Source organism: Equus przewalskii, chromosome 27 (genome assembly GCF_037783145.1).
Source record: "Equus przewalskii isolate Varuska chromosome 27, EquPr2, whole genome shotgun sequence".
NCBI classification, from domain to species: Eukaryota; Metazoa; Chordata; class Mammalia; order Perissodactyla; family Equidae; genus Equus; species Equus przewalskii.
Genome location: NC_091857.1, coordinates 33398079 through 33417262, shown reverse-complemented (window position 1 = coordinate 33417262; position 19184 = coordinate 33398079). Strand labels below are relative to the sequence as shown.

At 50.3% G+C, this 19184-nt stretch overlaps 1 protein-coding gene across 2 annotated transcripts in view; it reads left to right on the top strand.

Moving 5' to 3' along the window:
* Nucleotides 1-15617, top strand: part of VPS26C (VPS26 endosomal protein sorting factor C) — a 53777-nt gene extending 38160 nt beyond the window's left edge. The window contains exons 4-9 of one of the 2 annotated variants that reach the window (XM_008539503.2): nt 3271-3351; nt 7000-7074; nt 10614-10764; nt 11022-11174; nt 12333-12443; nt 14208-15617. In XM_008539503.2, the coding sequence (XP_008537725.1) occupies nt 3271-3351; nt 7000-7074; nt 10614-10764; nt 11022-11174; nt 12333-12442 (570 nt within the window). In that variant the 3' untranslated portion in view covers nt 12443; nt 14208-15617. The remainder of the gene's footprint in view (nt 1-3270; nt 3352-6999; nt 7075-10613; nt 10765-11021; nt 11175-12332; nt 12444-14207) is intronic. The other variant, XM_008539512.2, reaches the window with a different exon arrangement.
* Nucleotides 15618-19184: the final 3567 nt, after the last annotated feature.

The window sequence follows — 19184 nt, the reverse complement described above, 5'->3', positions numbered from 1 at the left end:
GTACAAAGTAGAGGAAGATTGGCACAGATGTTAACTCAGGGCTAATCTTCCTCAGCCAAAAAAAAATTATATAGCAACAAAGACATTTTACATTTGTAATTTAAATTGTTTGATAGTAACATAATGTAAAAATCATACGACAGAGGAAAGGATTTAAAATGTAGCCAGTATGAAATCACCAACTTGCAGTGTCTGGGTGATGGAGGGCCTGATGATGTTCACGCGTCTTCTTCTCCATCACGTTGCATTCATTTCTCATTTTTATTATTACACAGTGCACTCAAGAATCTGTCAGTCTTTTCTAGTTGTCTTTTGTGCAACTATTTTTTTAAAAGTTATTTAAATTGTAGGCAAGTTTTATTATGTTCATTCTACTCTTGTGGCTGTACTAGCAAGATTCCATACTGTCACACAGAATAGAGCAGCACCAACACGTCTGCTGGCATTGTGTCTTCAGAATTAGTTTATAAGATGCTAGTCATGCTTTCTCACAGTTAAAAATATCCTTCTTAGGAGTCTGCTTTAAATCTAGACAGGCATCTTCTTTCTTTGTTCCTGTTGATATTGTGTTTACTGACAGTCGACAAGACTGCATCTTGCACTTCCTGTTGGCGCCCTGCTCAAGCCTGGCCCTCCAGACCCCTCTGACCTGCTGTAGCTCACACCACCTGGCTGGCTCCTTAGTAACTGGGAGAGATCAGGATAAAGTGAAAAGATCCGGGGCTCTGCGGCAGACAGATCTGGGCTTGAACTACAGTGTTACGTACAGGTTCAGAGCATGGGTTCTGGCAGCTGGCAGGTGTAAATTCCAATCCCACCTCTGTGACCCGGAGCAGCCTGCCTGACCTCAGCTCCTGGAGGGTTGATGAGGTCTTGGCGTGAAGTGCTTCGTTAGCATAGCAGCTGGCACAGAGGATGTGCCAGGTAATGTTTGGTGAGTGATTGAGTAAATGAATTAATGCTGACTGTCCTGATGATATCCTAACAGTTCTTATGTTTGTGTTGTTAGGATTGAGAAAGTGCACGGGAGGGAACTTACCCAATTCCTAGAACATAATGTCAGTGTTTTCCTCTTTTCTCCCCTCCCTCACTTATCACCGACTGGCTTATATTACTAATTATTGCTTTCACACCTAAAAAACATCTAGTGACCAAAAGTTGATGCCTGTATTCACATCCTTTTGTTTGCAAGTTATAAAAATCCAACCCAAATTGACTTAGCCAAAAAAGGGGTGTTGGACCTTAGGCCTCGCAACTCCAGCGGCATGTCGAGGCCGGGGCGGACCCCAGTCCTGTCTCCGGCTGGCTTTCTTCTGTGCCGGCTGCAGCCTCGGGCAGCCTCTCCCCTTGCCATGGCGGAGCTGGCGGCCAGCCAGTGGCTGCAGGGCTTACGGTCCACTGGGTTGGCAACCCCAGCAGAAGGGATTCTTTCCTGTAGTCCCAGCGCCAGTCTGGGCTTACTGGTCACTTCTACACCCAGGTCCGGGCGGGGGAGGTCAGCCCTGCCTGCACCTGGAGACTAATGGGAAGTTCCCATCGGGAGACGAATCAGAGACCAGGCAAGGCGGAACAAAATACTGCCCCCTCTAGACCGCGTGTGGGGTGTACAGGAAGAGGACGATATGTATGTATACATACGTAATGCACACATAGACATACATATACATGTATAGTAGCCCAGCCCCCACTGAGCGTATCTGCTCGGGGACACCAGATTGAAATCTCCATAGAGAATATATATAAAAAAAGATCCTTGCACACAAGGGATGATTATTTAAAAAAAAAAATTTTTTTTAATGTTTTAAAAGTGGTACCTTAAATATCTAGTAACTTCTTGTTTAATGTAGACAGGTTGTTGATAATAATGTAGCTTCTTGATTCAAGTATGTATATAGTCCCAGTTATATAAATTATTTTTAATGTAATTCAGAAGTTTTTCCTGGGTGATTAAAATAGCAGCTAACTTTATTAAACACAGGTTATGCGATTTTTTTGAGATTAGCATTAAGACAGTGACCTTGCTGTGGAGTTTTGTTGCCAGTCTCTGGGCGCGTGGACGGGGCTGTGAGAACAGTCTCCGGTCGGAGCCTGCTTCACTCAGTGACCGGCTCTGCTGTGGGGCTCGCCCTCGGGGAGGCAGGGCCCACCTTGCGGCAGCGCACCGGCAGTGGCTCGTTCAGAAAAACAGCGTGGGGACAGCAGAGAAATCGAATGCGGCTGTTAAAAGCAAGATGCTGCCTTACTTCCACGCGCGCTTTATTGTGCACGCAGGATCCGTCTGTGTATTGGCCGACGGGGCGTGGGGCGCACTGAGGGAAGAGTAGTTGAATCAGATCAGCCCCGAGCTGACCATGGGGGCGTTGGCTGATGGGATGTGCGGCTTCCTTTCACTCTTCTTTGCCTTTGTATATGTTTGAATTTTCCAAAATAAAAATTTGAAAAAAGACTGTCCCTTTGTTATTCCTTCTTAAGGTTAAAATGTGAGGAGCTAGTTCTGAGATGTCCTGGAGTGCCGGTCTTTGGACCTTGTTACTGCGTGTAACTTGCCTTCAGTGCACAGATGCCCCGAGGGCAGGGTGTGACTGAGTCCCCCCACCCCCACCCCGCCCACGCCACGTGCCAGGCTGTGCGCACGGAGCCCTCGGCAGTGAGAGGGAGCGGAGAGCAACTCGCTTCCTCCAGTTGGTCTCTGAAGTGCCAGATGCTGTTCCAGCCATTTCTAGTCCTTGCAACATAGGTTTTCTAATCCTTACAACAAAACAGGTGCTGTTTTATCAAGAGCTGCCAGGCCCTGCACTAAATGCTTTTCACATGTGGTCTCATTTGATTCTCACTGAAGGCAGGTTTAATATCCCCGTTCCACGGGGCGGGAAGCCGAAGATCAGAGAAATTGTTGTTTGTCCGGGCTCACACAGTAAGACAGATAACTGGATTTGAGCTAGCTTCTCCTAAGTGCATGTTCTTTCTCTTCCGCCGGTCTGGTCTTTTTCTGTGTTCCAGGTAAGACCCTGCACCTGTGTTCCAGTGGGTCCAGCTACAGGACGGCTGTGGGACTAGGCTGAGGAACAACCTTAAAGTGTTTTTTGTTTTTTTGTAGAAAAGCGTTTATTTTGAGCAGTAACCCCCCCCCATTATGTATATTCATTTCCTATAATACATTAATTGGACAGTTTCCCTAAAATATTGACTGACTTGCCTCTCTGAATATAATTCCAAGATGAAAGCAAATCGCGCTAAAATGACCTTTTCTTCTCCAACTTCTCCCTCTAGTACACCCTGCGCTGTGACATGAAGCGGTCTCTGCTGGCCAAGGACTTGACAAAGACCTGTGAATTCATCGTTCACTCTGCTGTAAGCTGTGCTTGGGGGCTCAGGGCCTTAATACTAGGACTCTTCTGTGGGGTCGGGGAGTTTACCCTACTTACAGGCTAATAAGTTAGCCTGTTACTGTTCTGTGGCTGCTGAGAGACACGAGACTCTGGGTCAGAGACAAGGGACCTGGTTTCTCCTGGCATAGCAAGCAGTGTGAGCATCAGCATGTGCATCATTCCCTTGGGCCCAGAGTCCCACAGGGTGATGCCACAGGCCCAAATGACACTGGACCTGAGGGGGTTCATGCCTTGGCTGAGGAGCACCAAGCTGGGGAGCCCACCTCTGTTACAGCAAGCAGTGAGCAAGCCTGCTCTTTGCCCGGAGGGAGACATCACCTCCTCCCTCAAGGTTGCTACAGCCAACACAGCTCAGAGATGGCCGGGCCCGGGTAAAGAATGGTCAGGGCCTCACAATTGTGGCATCCCCAGCACAAACATACAGGGACACTCAGGGCCAGGGTGGGTTGCCTCTCACAACACCTTTTGCTAATATTTCGCAGTGACAAAATGTTCTTTAAAAATTCCTTTCACATGCCAACTTAGGGGACTGGATCCCCTCCCCTACCACTGCAGGGTCTCCAAGTGAATTCATGGCGGATTCAGAGTCCTCTGCAGCCCCTCCCTGCTATTCCTTGGTCATCATGCAGAACCCTAGGAGTGACTGGCAGTGCCTGCCCTTGGTGTGACACTTTGGTGACAGATACTCATGCTGATAACCGTCGATTCCTCGTGTCTCTCGGGCCTTTCCGGGTCCTGTATCCCTGCTGCTGCCATGCCTGGGCCTTCCCTTCCCTGTGCTGCACGCTCACTGGACGGCCTCTGGTTCAGGGCCGGTCCTGCCCCTCCTTCCCGGTTCTGCTGTGGCCTGGTTCCCTCCCTTGACCAGCTCCCTAGACTCATCCTCTGGTACCTCTGGCTTCAATTTGAGTCTCAGCAGTTCAGGGACAAAAGTTAGCAAAACTGGGGTTCCTGGAGGTGTTCAGGCACGTGGAGCCTGGATGCGGTGGCTGAGAGTGGTACCAGAGCACCTAGCGGGCCTGCGGCTGCTGCCAGGCATCCTCCTGGGCTGACTCGGAAACACCGCTCCTGAGGGCCTCACAGAGCTGAAAGAGACCTGCCCTCTGTGAGCGTGTGGATTCCACGGGCCTGAGCCCATGTCACCGCATCACCTGGACTGCACAGCCAGCAAGGCCACGGCTTTCCTGGCTCGTTACATAGTGCAGCCCACAGCTTGAGTGCCATGAGCAGGACATTGCGGCCAGGGGCCCACACGTGTCCCACGCCTTTGCCAATGTAATAAACTACATTGTGATGCAGTTAATTTTTATGGAAAATTTGCAGTTGCGTTTCCTTTACACTATTATGAAGTGTCCATGAGTATCTTTTAATAGTGATTAAAAAGTAAAAATGTAGGTCTTGGGGCCAGCCCAGTGGCGTGGTGGTGAAGTTTGCACACTCTGCTTCGGTGGCCCAGGGTTTGCAGGTTCAGATCCCAGGTGCAGACCTAGCACTGCTCATCAAGCCCTGCTGTGGAGGCATCCCACATAAAATAGAGGAAGACTGGCACAGATGTTAGCTCAGGGACAGTCTTCCTCACACAAAAAAGGTAAAAATGTAAGTCTTAAGTCTCTTGTGCATAAGATTGGCAAAATCACTGATGTCCTTTATTTGTGTCATTTTTTTGACTTTTTAGGACTTCTAACAGTTGTAGCTTCCCTCTTTATAAATTTTTAATCACAGTGTTTGAAGTGTCTCTTTTAGTGATAAAATATATAAATTTGTGTAAAATATGAAAAAATATTTATCTTTTTTCAAAGTTATGTGATTTTGATGAATATTTTCCTTTGTTCCGTCAAAAGTCTTCAAACTGAAGCAAAAAAATTTTTTTAATGTAGATTATTACCTATAAAAGACATAATACCCTTTTATGTCCTTAATAACAAGAGTCTACAACTTTGTGAAGAAGAACGAGCCCAAATTCAGCCCCCTGCCCAGAGCCAGGCCCCAGCCTAGGGCCCCCACCCACAGCCTGGTCATGACTGCGCAGCCCCTTGTTGGTCAGCTCCCCTCAGGGTAGGCGGCCACGGCAGAGCCCGTGGGGCTTCCCCCTGCTCCCGGTGCTGTGTCAACACTCGGCTTGCAAGGCTGTGTTCCCTGCCAGTGATTTCACGGGAAGGCCAGACCGCACTGTGACCTGTAGTTGACAACACGTTAAATGTTCCTTACATTCTGAAGGAGGAGTATATTCACTAAAGAGTGTGCTCATGAACCTGTTCATAAAAAGAGTATCTCCAAGAAGAGTGGTCCCGAGAAGAAGCTTCTGGTCAGTGAGTGGAGTTGGCGGATTGGTCAGTGCCCTTCCTCCCCCACGGCCCCCCTGCCCTCTGGCATCCGTGGCCTTTGGATCCTGGCCCCTGAGTAAAGATGCCAGGCAGGCCCTGGCAAAGCTTGGCTATGTTGGTGGGTTCTGCAGTTACGTAATGTGGAGATGATCGTTGTTAATTAATTATGGTGACATTTCTAATTCATTAATTTATAGGTGTGATTCTTGCAGATAGACAGCTGTGTAGCTCAGTGGCTGACAGCCCTGGTGGTGGAGCCAGACCACCTGGGTTTGAGTCCCCCCTCTGCCACTTGCTTGAGCAAGCCATTGAGGCCCTCTGCGCCCCACTGTCCTCCTCTGTGAAGTGGGACCAGTGACAGTCATAGCACCCCAGAGGGTCATCGTGCAGATTCAGTGGCACACTGAGACACTCTGGTGTTAGCTCTCATTCTAAAAGCCAGGTTTAAGATACCTATCTCCCAGCAATACTATTCTGTTTCTTAGGTCTAATTTTTTTTTGTTTTCCTGAGGAAGATTGGCCCCGAGTTAACATCTGTACCAATCTTCCTCTGTTTTATGTGGGACACTCCTACAGCATGGCTTGACGAGCAGTGCTAGGTCCGTGCCCAGGATCCTGATCTGTAAACCCTGGGCCGCCAAAGCAGAGCATGCAAACTTTACTACGCTACCAGGCTGGCCCCTTTTAGGTCTAATTTTTAAATTCTGCACCTGAAAGGGACCTTAGAGACTAAGAAGTCTATCCCCTCATTTTACAGATGAGGAAACTGAGTCAGGGGGATGAAGAAATTTGACAGAGAACTGCACATTGTTGTTGGCAGAGCTGTGTTTAGAACCAGGCATCCTGCCTCTGGGTACCGGTTCTTCCTGGCTCGTTATGCTCCTCTTCATTCCTTTAAGAGAAAGAGGAGTCTGGGGGCCGGCTCCGTGGCCGAGTGGTTAAGTTCGCGCGCTCCGCCTCGGCGGCCCAGGGTTCGGATCCTGGGCGTGGACATGGCACCGCTCATCAGGCCACAGTGAGGCGGCGTCCCACATCCCACAACTAGAAGGACCTGCAACTAGGATATACAACTATGTACCAGGGGCGGGGGTTGGGAAATAAAGCAGAAAAAAAAAAAGTTGGCAACAGTTGTTAGCCCAGGTGCCAATCCTTAAAAAAAAAAAAGAAGATTGGCAACAGTTGTTAGCCTAGGTGCCAATATTTTAAAAAAAAAAGAGAGAAAGAGGAGTCTGACTGTGGAACTCTTGGCCCTCAAGCAGCTGATTTTGGTTTTCCTCCCGTTTCAGCCTCAGAAGGGGAAACTGACCCCGAGCCCCGTGGATTTCACCATCACACCTGAAACCCTGCAGAACGTCAAAGAGGTAACGTGTGCCTCACGCTCCAATGCCTGCCGGGTGTTTTCTTAGAAACCATGTGCCCCTGACAGACTGTTGCCCCGTGTTCTCTATTTGGGCATGAAATTATTCTTTTTTCCCTGCCTTCAGTCTGAGTGATTAGGTTTGTGAGGGTTGTGGGGTTTTTTCTGTTTATATTGTTGTTTGCTCCTTTTTTCTCTAACATCCTATTTCTACTTTCCTAGTTTGTTGTTAGTGCCGTTGAGTCGATTCTGGCTCCTAGCAACTCTGTGCACAGCACAGAGGAACCCTGCCAGGTCTTTCTGCGCCGTCCTCTCCCCTTCCGGGACTGTGGCAGACTGTGCTCTGCTGTTCACAGGGCTCTCAGGGCCAGTGTTTCAGATGTGGGCGGCCAGGTCCTTCTTCCTCATCTGTCTTAGTCTGGAAGCTCCGCTGAAACCTGTCCACATGGGTGACGCTGCTGGTGTTACTTTCCTAGTAGTTACCCTTAAGTGTTCAAACATACATAGACCATTATAAGTTTAAGACAATTGTAAGCATTGAGAATAAGTACCTTCTGGCCCAAGGTTTGTAACATTTTTGCATTTTTCTCCCATCACACTCCCCCCATTTGTTGAAGTCATCTGAAATCTAAGTTCTGGTTTGTCATTTATTTTTCCAAATGTTAAGCCTTTATTGGCTTAGAAACCATTTCTTAATAGTTGCCTGAAGTATCATAGTCATATTATCTAGCGTTAACCGTTAAGTTTTACCACATTCATTGCTCACCATTGTTTTCACTTGCTTATGTTTTCTTCGATTTATTTTTTGTTTAGCTGGAATACATCCTACTGTCATTCTTTCAGAAAGGGTAAAGAGTGAACTTAAAATCCTTGAGTGTCTGAAAAATATCTTACTTTGATGTCACATTTGAATCCTAGCTTGTTAGGCAGAAAATTCTAGCTCTAATATCATTTGCCCTTAGAACTTTGAAAGACAGCTCCCTGGCTTTCTGGTGCCTTGTCATACTGAGGCCAATCTGATTCTCAAATGTGTGTGCTCATCTGTTTCTTCTCTCTCTCTCCCCTCCCCGACAAAAAACTTCCAAGATCTCCCACCCTTCATGTTCTAAAATTTCAAAGCACTTGCCCAGGGCTGGATCCTTATTTTGTCAGCATGCCCGGCATTGGGTGGTCCCTTTAGTTCGTTCTGAAGGCTGAACCTTCTTCAGCTCCGTGAACTTCTCTTGTGTTATTTCTTAGGTGCATCATAGGAGAACCCGTTGGCTTCACCTATAAGCTCACTAATGTGTCTTCAGAGAGTACGTAGCCCGTGTGTTCACCTGTTCACTTCACTTCGAAGCATGATTTCTTTTTCAAGATCGCCGTTCTTTTATCCCAGACACAGTGCCCTCCATCTCTGTTCCTGTATGGATGCTGTCTCTGAGGGGGCTGGCTCTAATGTGTGTTGAGTGTATGCCTCTTTTTCATGCTTTTATTTTCCTCAAACGTTGATTAGTTCCTGGTTGTCAGTTTACGTGTATAGATGCGGATCTAATGCGTATGGTCTTGGTAACTGGACTCTCGCTTTAGCCCCAGTGAGAGTCTGTTCCTCTGATTGTGAGCGCATCTGACCAGAGCAGCCTTGCCTTGAGTGTCGTGCAGCGGGAGGAGGCATTCAACCCTGGGTGCTTTCTTTTACGGGGTGTGGGCAGCCTGTCTTCCGGGTCTGGGGGCTCCCTGTCCTGCACTGGGGCCATAAATGGCTTGGGACACTTGCCCTGCCTTGCCCAGCCTGCTTTGGGAGCCTCCTCGGTGGGAAGTCCCCCTCGAGGGAAGCTGTGGTGCCAGCCTGGGGCAGGCGCTGACTCCTGGGGCTGCACACGGCCAGTTTGGCCACCCTCTGATGTGTTACCTGCGACTGTCCGCCCCTGCCCTTCCTGGGTGGCCCCCACCTCTATCTCGGGGCTGCCCGGGCGCTGTGGGAACCCTTGCTCGCAGAGCTCTCTCCGCCAGCTGTAGGTGTGGTCCCCTGGGCCCTCACGAGCTTCCCTGTCTCCGTCCCTTTCCATCGCACAGAATGCTTCACGGGGGCATCTCCGGAAGGCGTTCTGCGTCGCTTTGCCGGGCGCAGGCTTATTTGTGGTCCTGTCAGTGGGAGGAGAGGTGAGATGGATGTTGGTCAGTGTCTACAGCTGGACGTGAGATTTTTCATCAGCTGCCTAAAAGGATTTTAATGTAGACTGCTACTGCTTTCTATTTTTCTAAACTAATAGCTTCTTTTACTTTTAATTATTTTTAGAATTCTGTCTTAAATCAAAACTTTTTTAGAGTTCTCTGCCTCTGGGGCCCACCAGGACGGAGCACCTTGCTTTTCAGCGCTGTCCAGTATGGTGGCACCAGCCACATGTGACCACCGACACTTGAGATGTGGCTGGTGTGAACTGAGATGCGCTGTAAGCAGAAGACGCTGACTGGGTTTCAGAGACTCAGTGTGAAAGAGGATGTGAAACACCACTCATAATCTTTTAATAGTGATTATATGTGGAAGTGATAATATTTTGGATATATTGACTAATTTTACCTGTTTCCTTTTACTTTTTTAAATGTGGCTCCTAGAAAATTTTAGATTACGTGTTTTGTGGCTTACCTTGTGCCTCTCTTGGACAGTGGTGTTTAAGCTTTCTTTACCTTCAGTCACGGGGACGCAGCGAGGTCAAGGCTGCGAGAAGCGTGGTCCATAACTGCCGGTCTGTGTCCCGCGGGAGCACCCCACTCACTGTGCCCAGTTTCCTCTGTCTGCAGAGAGACGCTCCACAGGCTTTTAGGCGAGCATTAAAGAACATTGTTCTCTGTAAATTTCCTTGAAATAAAATAACTGTCTTGGCTTTTCAAAATTGCATCATTGGGAATATTTCAAAATTGATTATCTTTTTAAATGTTGTGTGTGTGTGTGTGTGATTGGTTGTCCTTAAACACTGTTGGCAACTTCCTCAGACTTTCTTATGTCACATTCTTTGGCGAGAAGGGGCTTTCCAGATCTGATCTAGGCAATTCGGATGATTCTGAGAAAGCGCTGGTCCTTCTCTACAGGCAGTGTCCGTCAGGTGCCTTATGTCTGTAGACTGAATGGAATAATTCAGTCTGTTAATTAAGTTGACAGAAGATCTAAGCACTGTTGGACCTTTCTTCCTATTTTGTAAAAGAGCATCCCAATGGGTTTTATAAAAATTATCCAACTTTGTTTTCAGTTGTTTTTTGTTTGTTTGGTGTCTTTGTTTTGTTTTGTTTTTGCTGAGGAAAATTAGCCCTGAGCTAACATCTGTTGCCAGTCTTCCTCTGCTTTTTATTTGTGAGCCCCTGCCACAGCGCAGCTGGATGAGTGGTGTAGGGCCACGCCCAGGATCCAAACCTGTGACCTGGGCTGTGAAGCGGAACAGGCTGAACTTAACCACTAAGTCACCAGGCCAGCCTCTGTTTTCAGTTTTTATTTGTACCAAAGTGACTATTGAGTACTTTCTCTTGGCACCTTCCGTTCCTGATGTATTTGTGTTTGTTTTGTCCTAGAGGGCCTTGCTCCCTAAATTTCTCATCAGAGGACATCTCAACTCCACCAACTGTGTTATCACACAGCCACTGACAGGAGAGCTGGTGGTGGAGAGCTCGGAGGCCGCCATCAGGAGCATCGAGCTGCAGCTGGTGCGCGTGGAGACCTGCGGTAAGTCAGGCCCAGCTGCTGCGTGCAGTCGGCGGTTAATGTGCTGTGGGTGGAACAGAGGGAGGCAGGCCTCTTGATCCCACGAAGTGTGTGTGTGAGGGAAGTGAGACGTGGAAGGAAGGGGACGCCCCAGAACCCTGAGAGCAAATGGGAGCAGTCAGCGAGCATGTGGACACGGGTTCTCATGGAGTCTCGGGCCTGTGGATCAGCTTGCATGTTGGCTGTTTGCTGACCACGGATGCTTCTCCCTTCTGCAGGGTGTGCGGAAGGCTATGCGCGAGATGCCACGGAGATTCAGAACATTCAGATCGCCGATGGGGATGTCTGTCGGAGCCTCTCTGTCCCCATATACATGGTCTTCCCCCGGCTCTTCACCTGTCCCACGCTGGAGACCACCAACTTCAAAGTGGGTAAGTGTGCTGCTCCCACCCTCGCAGGCCTGGCGGGATTCTCCTGTGAAGAGGGCAGAAGGGGCCACGCAGTGTCGGGGACACTTACTTGTCTGGGTCGGGCACAGCTCAGAGCACTAGGTCCTTCAGTCACTCAGCAGAAGCTGAGAAGCTGCTGTGACCTGGCTCTCGAGGAACTTGCGTCATCACACAGGGAGACGGCAGCAACCATGTCACTGTGGGCCAGGGCAGGTGACGATAAGGAGGGACGAGCCAGCAGTGTGCACGGGGAAGTCAAGTTGGCTCCTGCGATTGGCAGAGGAGGGGAGACCCAGAACGCGACAGTCCAGTGTGGACATTAATCACCATGAAGCTTTTGTTCCACCAGCTTAGGGTCCTAGTCATTCTCTGCCATGACACATGTAGACGGTTTGACCACAAGATCCAAATCGTGTCACAGACACGGCTTTCTTTCCTGCTTTTTCTCCCTTCACTTTATGCCATGAACATTTCCGTGGTTTTAAATAGTCTTATAAAATATGTTAACGGTGCATCCATCCTAATAAAATGGCCATGCTTATGAAGTTCAGTGGAGAGGGCAACCCTCACTCCAAGGACACAGGAGGGCCAGACCCGAGGGACTTTGCCCTCGCTGACACGACGTTCTGCAGACTTATTGGAAAGACCACGAAAAGTGTCCCTGGACTTTCCGGGGACAACCTTCTGAGTCATGCCCAAGGCTCCTCGGTAGATGGATGTGATGAGGGGGTTTTGGTAATTGCTCCTGCTGTTACAAGTGCTTCACTGAGAAATGGGAAGATGGTCCCTGAGGCCATTACGTTTTATTCATGTCATATTCCCCCTAAATCCCCTAAATCTTTTAACGTGCGTTATTATTAGTACAGAGAGCCTTTTTTTAATTAAACCATAATTTTTCTTTCCATAATTCCAGATAATGTAACTTAAATTTTAAGTCAGCGGTTGCGTCACCACAGTTGAGTGTGTGCTCTTTAAGAGCGGGAAGGGTTGCCATGTCTGTCACTGAATCGCTGGGTGCTTTTTGGACTCTCTGTGCCTCCGTGTGGAGTGTGTTCCTGGAGCACGTGCACCTGGTGGGTTAGAGGCACAGTTTAATGTTTGTGGAGCCCCTGAGTGCTTCATTTGAAACATTCATTGTAGGGAGAGCACAGTGGGGTCGGGGCACCCATGTCAGCAGAGAGGGCAGCAACTCAGCGTTCGCCAGACTCACAAAAGGACGGCCAAGTCTGCTGACATCTACGACACGCTGAGGTACCACGATTTATCTCCAAAAGCGTGTGTATGATTGTCGTTGAATCGATAGTGTGTGCCCACAGGACACAGTCAGAGGCGCCAGGGGCCCGGAGTGCAGAGTACGTGCCCTCAGACACCCAGGCCCACCCCAGACCACAGGTCCCGGTGGAGGTGCCCCCAGGGCCGCCGGCGTCTTGCTCCCTGGCACACCGCATACTGTGCCCCGAAGGTGGTATTTTTTACTTCAGAATACTTTGATTTTAAGATAAAGAGGAGGAGCTTGTCTATTGATTTCATAACTTGGTTTTCCCACATAAACCTCAAAAAGGTCCAGAAAAGTATTTTTTCTGCTATGCTAAATGTTAAACACTGAGGTTTTTGTGTGTTATTCCTATGAGATTTACAAAGCACCCACGTCACGGCCACGTGGAGCCTCTGGTCCCTCCATGTGGGTAGCGCCCTCAGTCCCCCAGCCAGGACATCAGGATGCGCTCGTCCTTGTGCCCTGTCTGGAGCTGAGTCTGGTTTGGGGCTTGCACAGCCCCAGACACTGTCATTTATGGGAGTCCCCACAGAAAAGAGGTGACGTGCGGCCTTTGTGTGAGCGCTGCAGCCTCTCCTGGGTCCCGGGCTTGCTGTCGCATGGCTGGCTGAGGGCAGGCTCGGCGTCCCAGGGAGGATCGGCCCCTCCGGGTTGGGAGGTGGGCGAGCCCTGTGTCCTGAGGTCGGAGCAGTGTCTGCGCGTGTCCCCTTCACCTGTGCTGGTGCTGACCACTGGGACGTCACCTGTGGGTGGAGAGCGTCCCCAGCAGGAGCTCACCGGGAGTTTGGAGCGGACTGGCGGCTCGATGCCGGGGCTCTGCCGAGTTCTCTGCCCTGAGGAAGGCCAGCACTGGCGCCCCGAGTGCCCGCCTGTCCCTTCTGTCCACTCCAGCCAGCTGCGCTCCATCCAGGGAAGGACGACGAGGTGGCTGGAGGAGGAGGGTAACAGGAAGGTCCTGGGGCTGTCCTCGTGCTCTGACGATGTCAAAGGAATGTGACAGTTGGGCGCTGCTGCCGCCTGACTCCCGTGGTGGCTGGCGCTTGGGCAAAGCTGGACAGCCACATGGGGGGACATGTGGGACTCCAGCCACAGGTGGGACCTCGAGTGAGCTGCCCCCAGCCCCTCCCTTCGCCTGCGCTCTCTGCCCTCAGAGCCCCTCCCCCTGGGACGTGGCCGCTGTCTTCAGGGGCCCCCTCCTCACACACACCCCACTTTTGCTGTCACCAAGGCCTCCTCGTGTGCCCACAGGTAGGAGGTGGACATTTGAACAGGGGTTTCAGATAAAGGACGGCCGGCCAGTAACGGCGCCATCTCTGCCTGTTCTCTCTCCCTTGGGGTGGGAGGCGAGCACCCGAGCTGCTGCGGTCCAGCCTGGAGGCTGCGATTCCATTAACAGCGGTAGGAAAGGTGAAAATAGAGCAAAAGAATACAAACGAATGGAAAGGATTCTGGAAGATTCTCTAGTAAAGACAAAGGATAAGGAGAGCGTGGGTGGGGAAGCTGATGCCTTGCAACTTGCTCCCGTGTGAGAAGGCAGGTTTGTGTGGAGCAAGTGCACCAGAGGCAGGCAGACCCCAGTGGAGTGGCTCCCGGGGTCTCGGGGAGCTCAGGCTGCCGGCCGGGGACAGGAGTGGGGCGCCCACGCGGCGCCCCCTCCGTGCAGAGCCGGCTGCGCCCCAGTGGTCCGCCTGTTCCCCTGCGGGAGCCAGCGCACATCAACCCAACCCTTCTCTCCCCAGAGTTCGAGGTGAACATCGTGGTGCTGCTCCACGCCGACCACCTCATCACCGAGAACTTCCCGCTGAAGCTCTGCAGGGTGTAGCCCGGGCGCGGCCTCTGCCTGCGGGCTCTGCGGGCATGGACGGGACTCGCAGGTGGCAGAGCCCTCCTCCTCCTTTCCCCAGCGCGGGCGCCTCTCATCGGACCTTTGCTTTGAGGTTCATCGGGACTGCTTCCTGTCACTGGCAAGATCATCTCCCAGAAAGCAAAGTTTCCTGCCGCTCCTGACTCCCCCGCCCCTCGTGAGGGTCAGTAACACGGTGTGACAGCAGTTGAGATTCCAGGGAGAAAAGGAAACCCTCCCTGCCTGGCCAGGGGACTCCCGACAGCCCAGGATGGCGACGAGCATGCTGGTTGCTTGTGACGTTTGCAGCGACCCCCGAGGAGGCGTACAGAGTGGCACCCCCTGGAAACGGGGCACTTTACCCCTCTCTTGTGTAGTTCTGTACCATTTTTCATGCTGACTTCAGAACCTGGAGGGAACTGGACTAAGTGTTCCTTGCTCTGCTAGGAGCGAGGGGATTTGGTGGCGATGGCGGTGCTGGAGTAATTCTGAAGGCTCAGGAGCTGGTGTAAAACCGTGTGCTGCCCTATTCCCAGAATACATTTAAATGTAAGGTGGCGTAAGGGGGAAACCCGCATGTCCGTGTCTCTTGTTGGGTGGGTTCTGGGTGGCAGGAGGCCTGTGCCCAGGGCAGTAGGTGAAGACCCCCGTGTGCTGGCTGGTGCCAGGAGCATGCCCTGGCCTTGATGAACTGGCCTGCCTCCCACCCCCAGGCTTTGGCCTGGAGCCCGGTTCTCCTTGTCCTCCTTGTGAGTCACGGTGAGAGGCGAGCCTGTTGCAACACATTCCTTCCTGCAGATCCTGCCATTGTTCCTGTCGGCCCACAGTCAGCCAGGCCTCGGAAATGAGCTGTGTGCTGCCCGCTCCCTGCCCTTCCCTGACAGGCCCTCCCGGGCAGGCGTGGGCGAGACGCACCCTGCTCACGGCCCGGCTGCGCTGCCCTTGTCCTGGCACAGCCTTGGGCCGGGTGGTGCCGAGGGCCACAGACCTGACCAGGCGCCGCTGTAGCCCAGGGCTGCACCAGCGAAACTGATACAGCTTGCCCACAGAGTCGTGTCAAAGCTGGTTCCCAGGGAACACGTTTCTGGTCGATAAGTCTTTTATGCTCACATGATGTTAATAATTATCTTTGATGATGTATTTAAACTAGATAGCAGAAAACAAAAAAACAAAAAGGCCATAACTTCTGGGAAGTTTCAAAGAAATCATTTGTAATGTAAAAAAACAGAATTTTGAGAAAGGTTCGGATTGTATATTGCTATATAATTTTTTTAGTAAACCGGTTTTATGGATGTAAACATGTAAACATGATGAGTGCTCTCCTTAGGGAATAGTATTACCTGAGCTGCCAGCAACCCGGCCAACTTTGTCATTTCTTCCGCCCCTGAGGGGCCCAGGCCAGGGCCTCGGGCAGGCCCTTTCCTTCCCCCTCTTGGCCGGATTCCTCTCCCCGTCAGTGATTAAGGAAGACGCAGATGTCGGGGCATCTTGGGCAGCAGCTGCCCCTCTGTGCCCCGCTGGCTGGAGCGGGGATGTCCACTGTCCGAGCTCGGTTGTCAGATGCTCCCCGTACAGCAAGAGGAGAGGAGAGGAAGCGGAGGTGAAGGCAGGTCTGAACCGTGAGTCGAGGACTGTGGTATTTTGGAAATGCCCCTTTAGGCAGGAACACATTTTGGCTGTCGGAGCTCCAGCAGAAATGGGACCTGGCTCTGCTTCTCAGCTGCATTGTGAGTTCCACAGTAAAGATGGAGAGGTAAATCAGAAAAGGATAAAAAAAGCCGAAGCATCGGGCCTGAATTCATCGAGAGTCTGTGTCCCGAGCCCACCTTCTGGTGGGAGGTGGAACCCTGACCTTCACCATTGGAGTCTTGTAATTCCCAAGGCCGAGTGTGAATCACCCTTTAAAAACTGGAGGCGCTGAGATTACCTCCCGTGCCAGCAGTGATGTATTGATGAAGCGGATTGCCCGTGTGCTTCCACTGTCCCTCTCTGATCCCCCTTCTTGTTCAGAAATAAGGTTGTATTTCCATGACCCATGCCTGCCTGGCTAGGGACTTATTTCTGACTCCCTTGCAGCCAGGTGTGGTCATGTGACAACGGGGACGTGGGCCACTGGAGGCTGGACCCCATCAACCCCTTCCCATGGCTGGGCCAGGAACAGGCCAGTGTCCCAGCCTGGACTGTGCCAGAGCCCAACAAATGTGTGAGCAGAACAGCTCACCTTGCCACCCTGTGTCATCGTCACAGGAGAGAGAAAGGCATGGACTTGTATTCAAGCCACTGGATTGCTGGGGGTCTTGGCTGCAGCAGCCCAGCCCCACCATAGAGCTCGTGATGAGAGGGGCAAGAGTTCACATGTGCAGGGGTCTGGTCCCATCTGGTGCCTCTCAGAGAGCCTGAGGTACGTGCGCGTGCAGAAGGACATCTTTGTGCCCACCCTCTGAGCCAAGACTTGACTTCAGGACTCTCAGAGGTCCAGAAGCTTGCGTGGACCCAGCCGGTCAAGTGCCACGACTGGGTAGGCTCGGCATTCCCTGGGGCCATTGCTGCTCATCCAGTGGCCCCAGAATCCAGCTGGACCCAGCCCTACCCAGTGAAACCCTGACCAGAGTGGAAGGAAAATGGGCTGGTTTTCACCATCACTCACTGTTCAGATAATTAAAAAGAGTGAGTTACGGGGGCCGGCCTGGTGGCGCAGCAGTTAAGTTCACACGTTCCCCATCGCCGGCCCGGGGTTTGCCAGTTTGGATCCCGGGTGTGGACATGGCATTTGCTTGTCAAGCCGTGCTGTGGTAGGCGTCCCACATATAAAGTAGAGGAAGATGGGCATGGATGTTAGCTCAGGGCCAGTCTTCCTCAGCAAGAAGAGGAGGATTGGTGGCAGATGTTAGCTCAGAGCTAGTCTCAAAAAAAAAAGAGCTATGGTTTTCCCAGAGAGAGGTGTCTACTTAATACCAAGAGTGAATTCTGTATTGACACCTGTAGTGCGTCCCTTACACGGTACATTTTGGGAGGAGAGCTGCTATCTGGTGCCAGCTCGCAAACGTCTTTGAAACTTGCCAGGAGGTGCTACCTACAGTGAGGCTAACCCTCCTGTTCTGGAGGGACGGGCCACTCGCTGCTCCTGCTCAGCGGAGCTCAGTTCTGGCAGCTCCAAGTTGCTGCAGTGTTGACAGATACCAGCCATGGGTGTGGGTCTAATGAGAGCTGTATGAGCATCAGTCATCCTGGAGCAGGCCCTGTTCTCAGTGCCATGCGTGGGTTATTTTATTTCATTGTGTAGCGACCCTAGGAGGAGGGAGCTGATATTCTCCCCATATATGGAGGAAATTGCAGTGGATGGAAAGGCACTTGTCCATGTGGCCACATGTTGCCCGAGCCACACACTCTACTGTAGTGCAGTAAAATTAGAAATGACTACCAAGGGGAAAATCCAGTATAACCACGTGTAAATGTTATAACACTCTTCAAGGAGGAAACCAAAACTTCATTGACAGACCCTTTTAAACAATGAGAATGAGCATACCATATAGCAAGAGCTTTGTATTATGGCCAGTGCTGCAGTCAGAGCAAAATTCATAGCCTTAAGTGATCTTACTACACCACAGAGAAGGAAAACTGAGTTAGGCATTCAAATTAAAAGTCTAGAAAAACAGCAAAACAAAGAGGAAAGAATTAATGACAAAAGCAGGAATTAGCTGATAGGAAAGCAAAAACCCTGGAAAATTTTTAAGTCCATGATTTGGTACTTTGAAAAGACTAATTCAATGGCAGATCTTTAATAGAACAAAACAAAACAAAGAAAAAGAAATATGTAATAACTTAAGATTGAAAGCAGCTTGATGAGAATGATATTACAGTATGTACCTTCCCTGCTAATAAACTGCAAACTTCAATAAAATGCAAAGTGACTCCAGAAAAGGTAGGCTACCTGAATAAAATGATACCTTAGGGAAGAAATTGAAAAAATTGGCAAAGAGCCCTAAAAAGGTGCCAGGCCCAGATGGTTTTACAGCAGGTTTTTATGTGAGCTTCAAGGACCAAATAGTTCCTCTGCTGTTTAAACTGTTGCAGGCTATAGAGAAGGATTTGAACCCTCCTGATTTATTTTACGTGGCCAGTGTAGCTCTGTTATAAAAATCTGACATATCAGTTGGGATTAGGTTAGCTGTGAGTAAGGGAAACCCAAAGTTAGAGTGGCTTAACCAAGACTCCCATACCTGTCCACAGGTAGACAGTGCAGAACTGGCATGGCAGCTCAGAGCCATGACATCCTCAGCAATCCAGGCTGCTCCCAGCTCACTTTTCTAGGATGTGGCCCTTGTCTTCATGGTTTAAGATAGTTGCAGCCAGTTCCAGTCACCACATCTGCATTCCAGGCAGCAGGATGGATGGGGGCAAGGATGAAAGTGAAAAAAGAGAAAAGGCCGGGTGCCAGCTCTTTTAAGGATCATCTTGATGGATGCCATAAGGTATATCTTCTTTTACTTTAACCTTTTATTTTGGAAGTTTCAAACATATACAAAAGGAGAGAATCATACACAGATGTCATACCCAGACGATAGCTATTCTTTTCCTTAACATCTTTATTGAGATATAATTCACGGACCATGAAATTCACCCATTTAAAGTGTACAAGTCAATAGTTTTTAGTATATCCACAGAGTTGTGGAACCATCACCACAACCTAAATTTAGAACATTTTCTTCACCCCAAAAAGAAACCCTGAACCCATTGGCAGGCAGTTTCTTCCTTTCTTCAGCCCTAAGCAAACGCGATGTGCTGTCTGTCCCCATAGGTCTCCCTGTCGTGACATCTCATAGAATGGAGTCATGCACGTGGGGTCCTTTGTGACTGGCTGCTTTGACTTAGC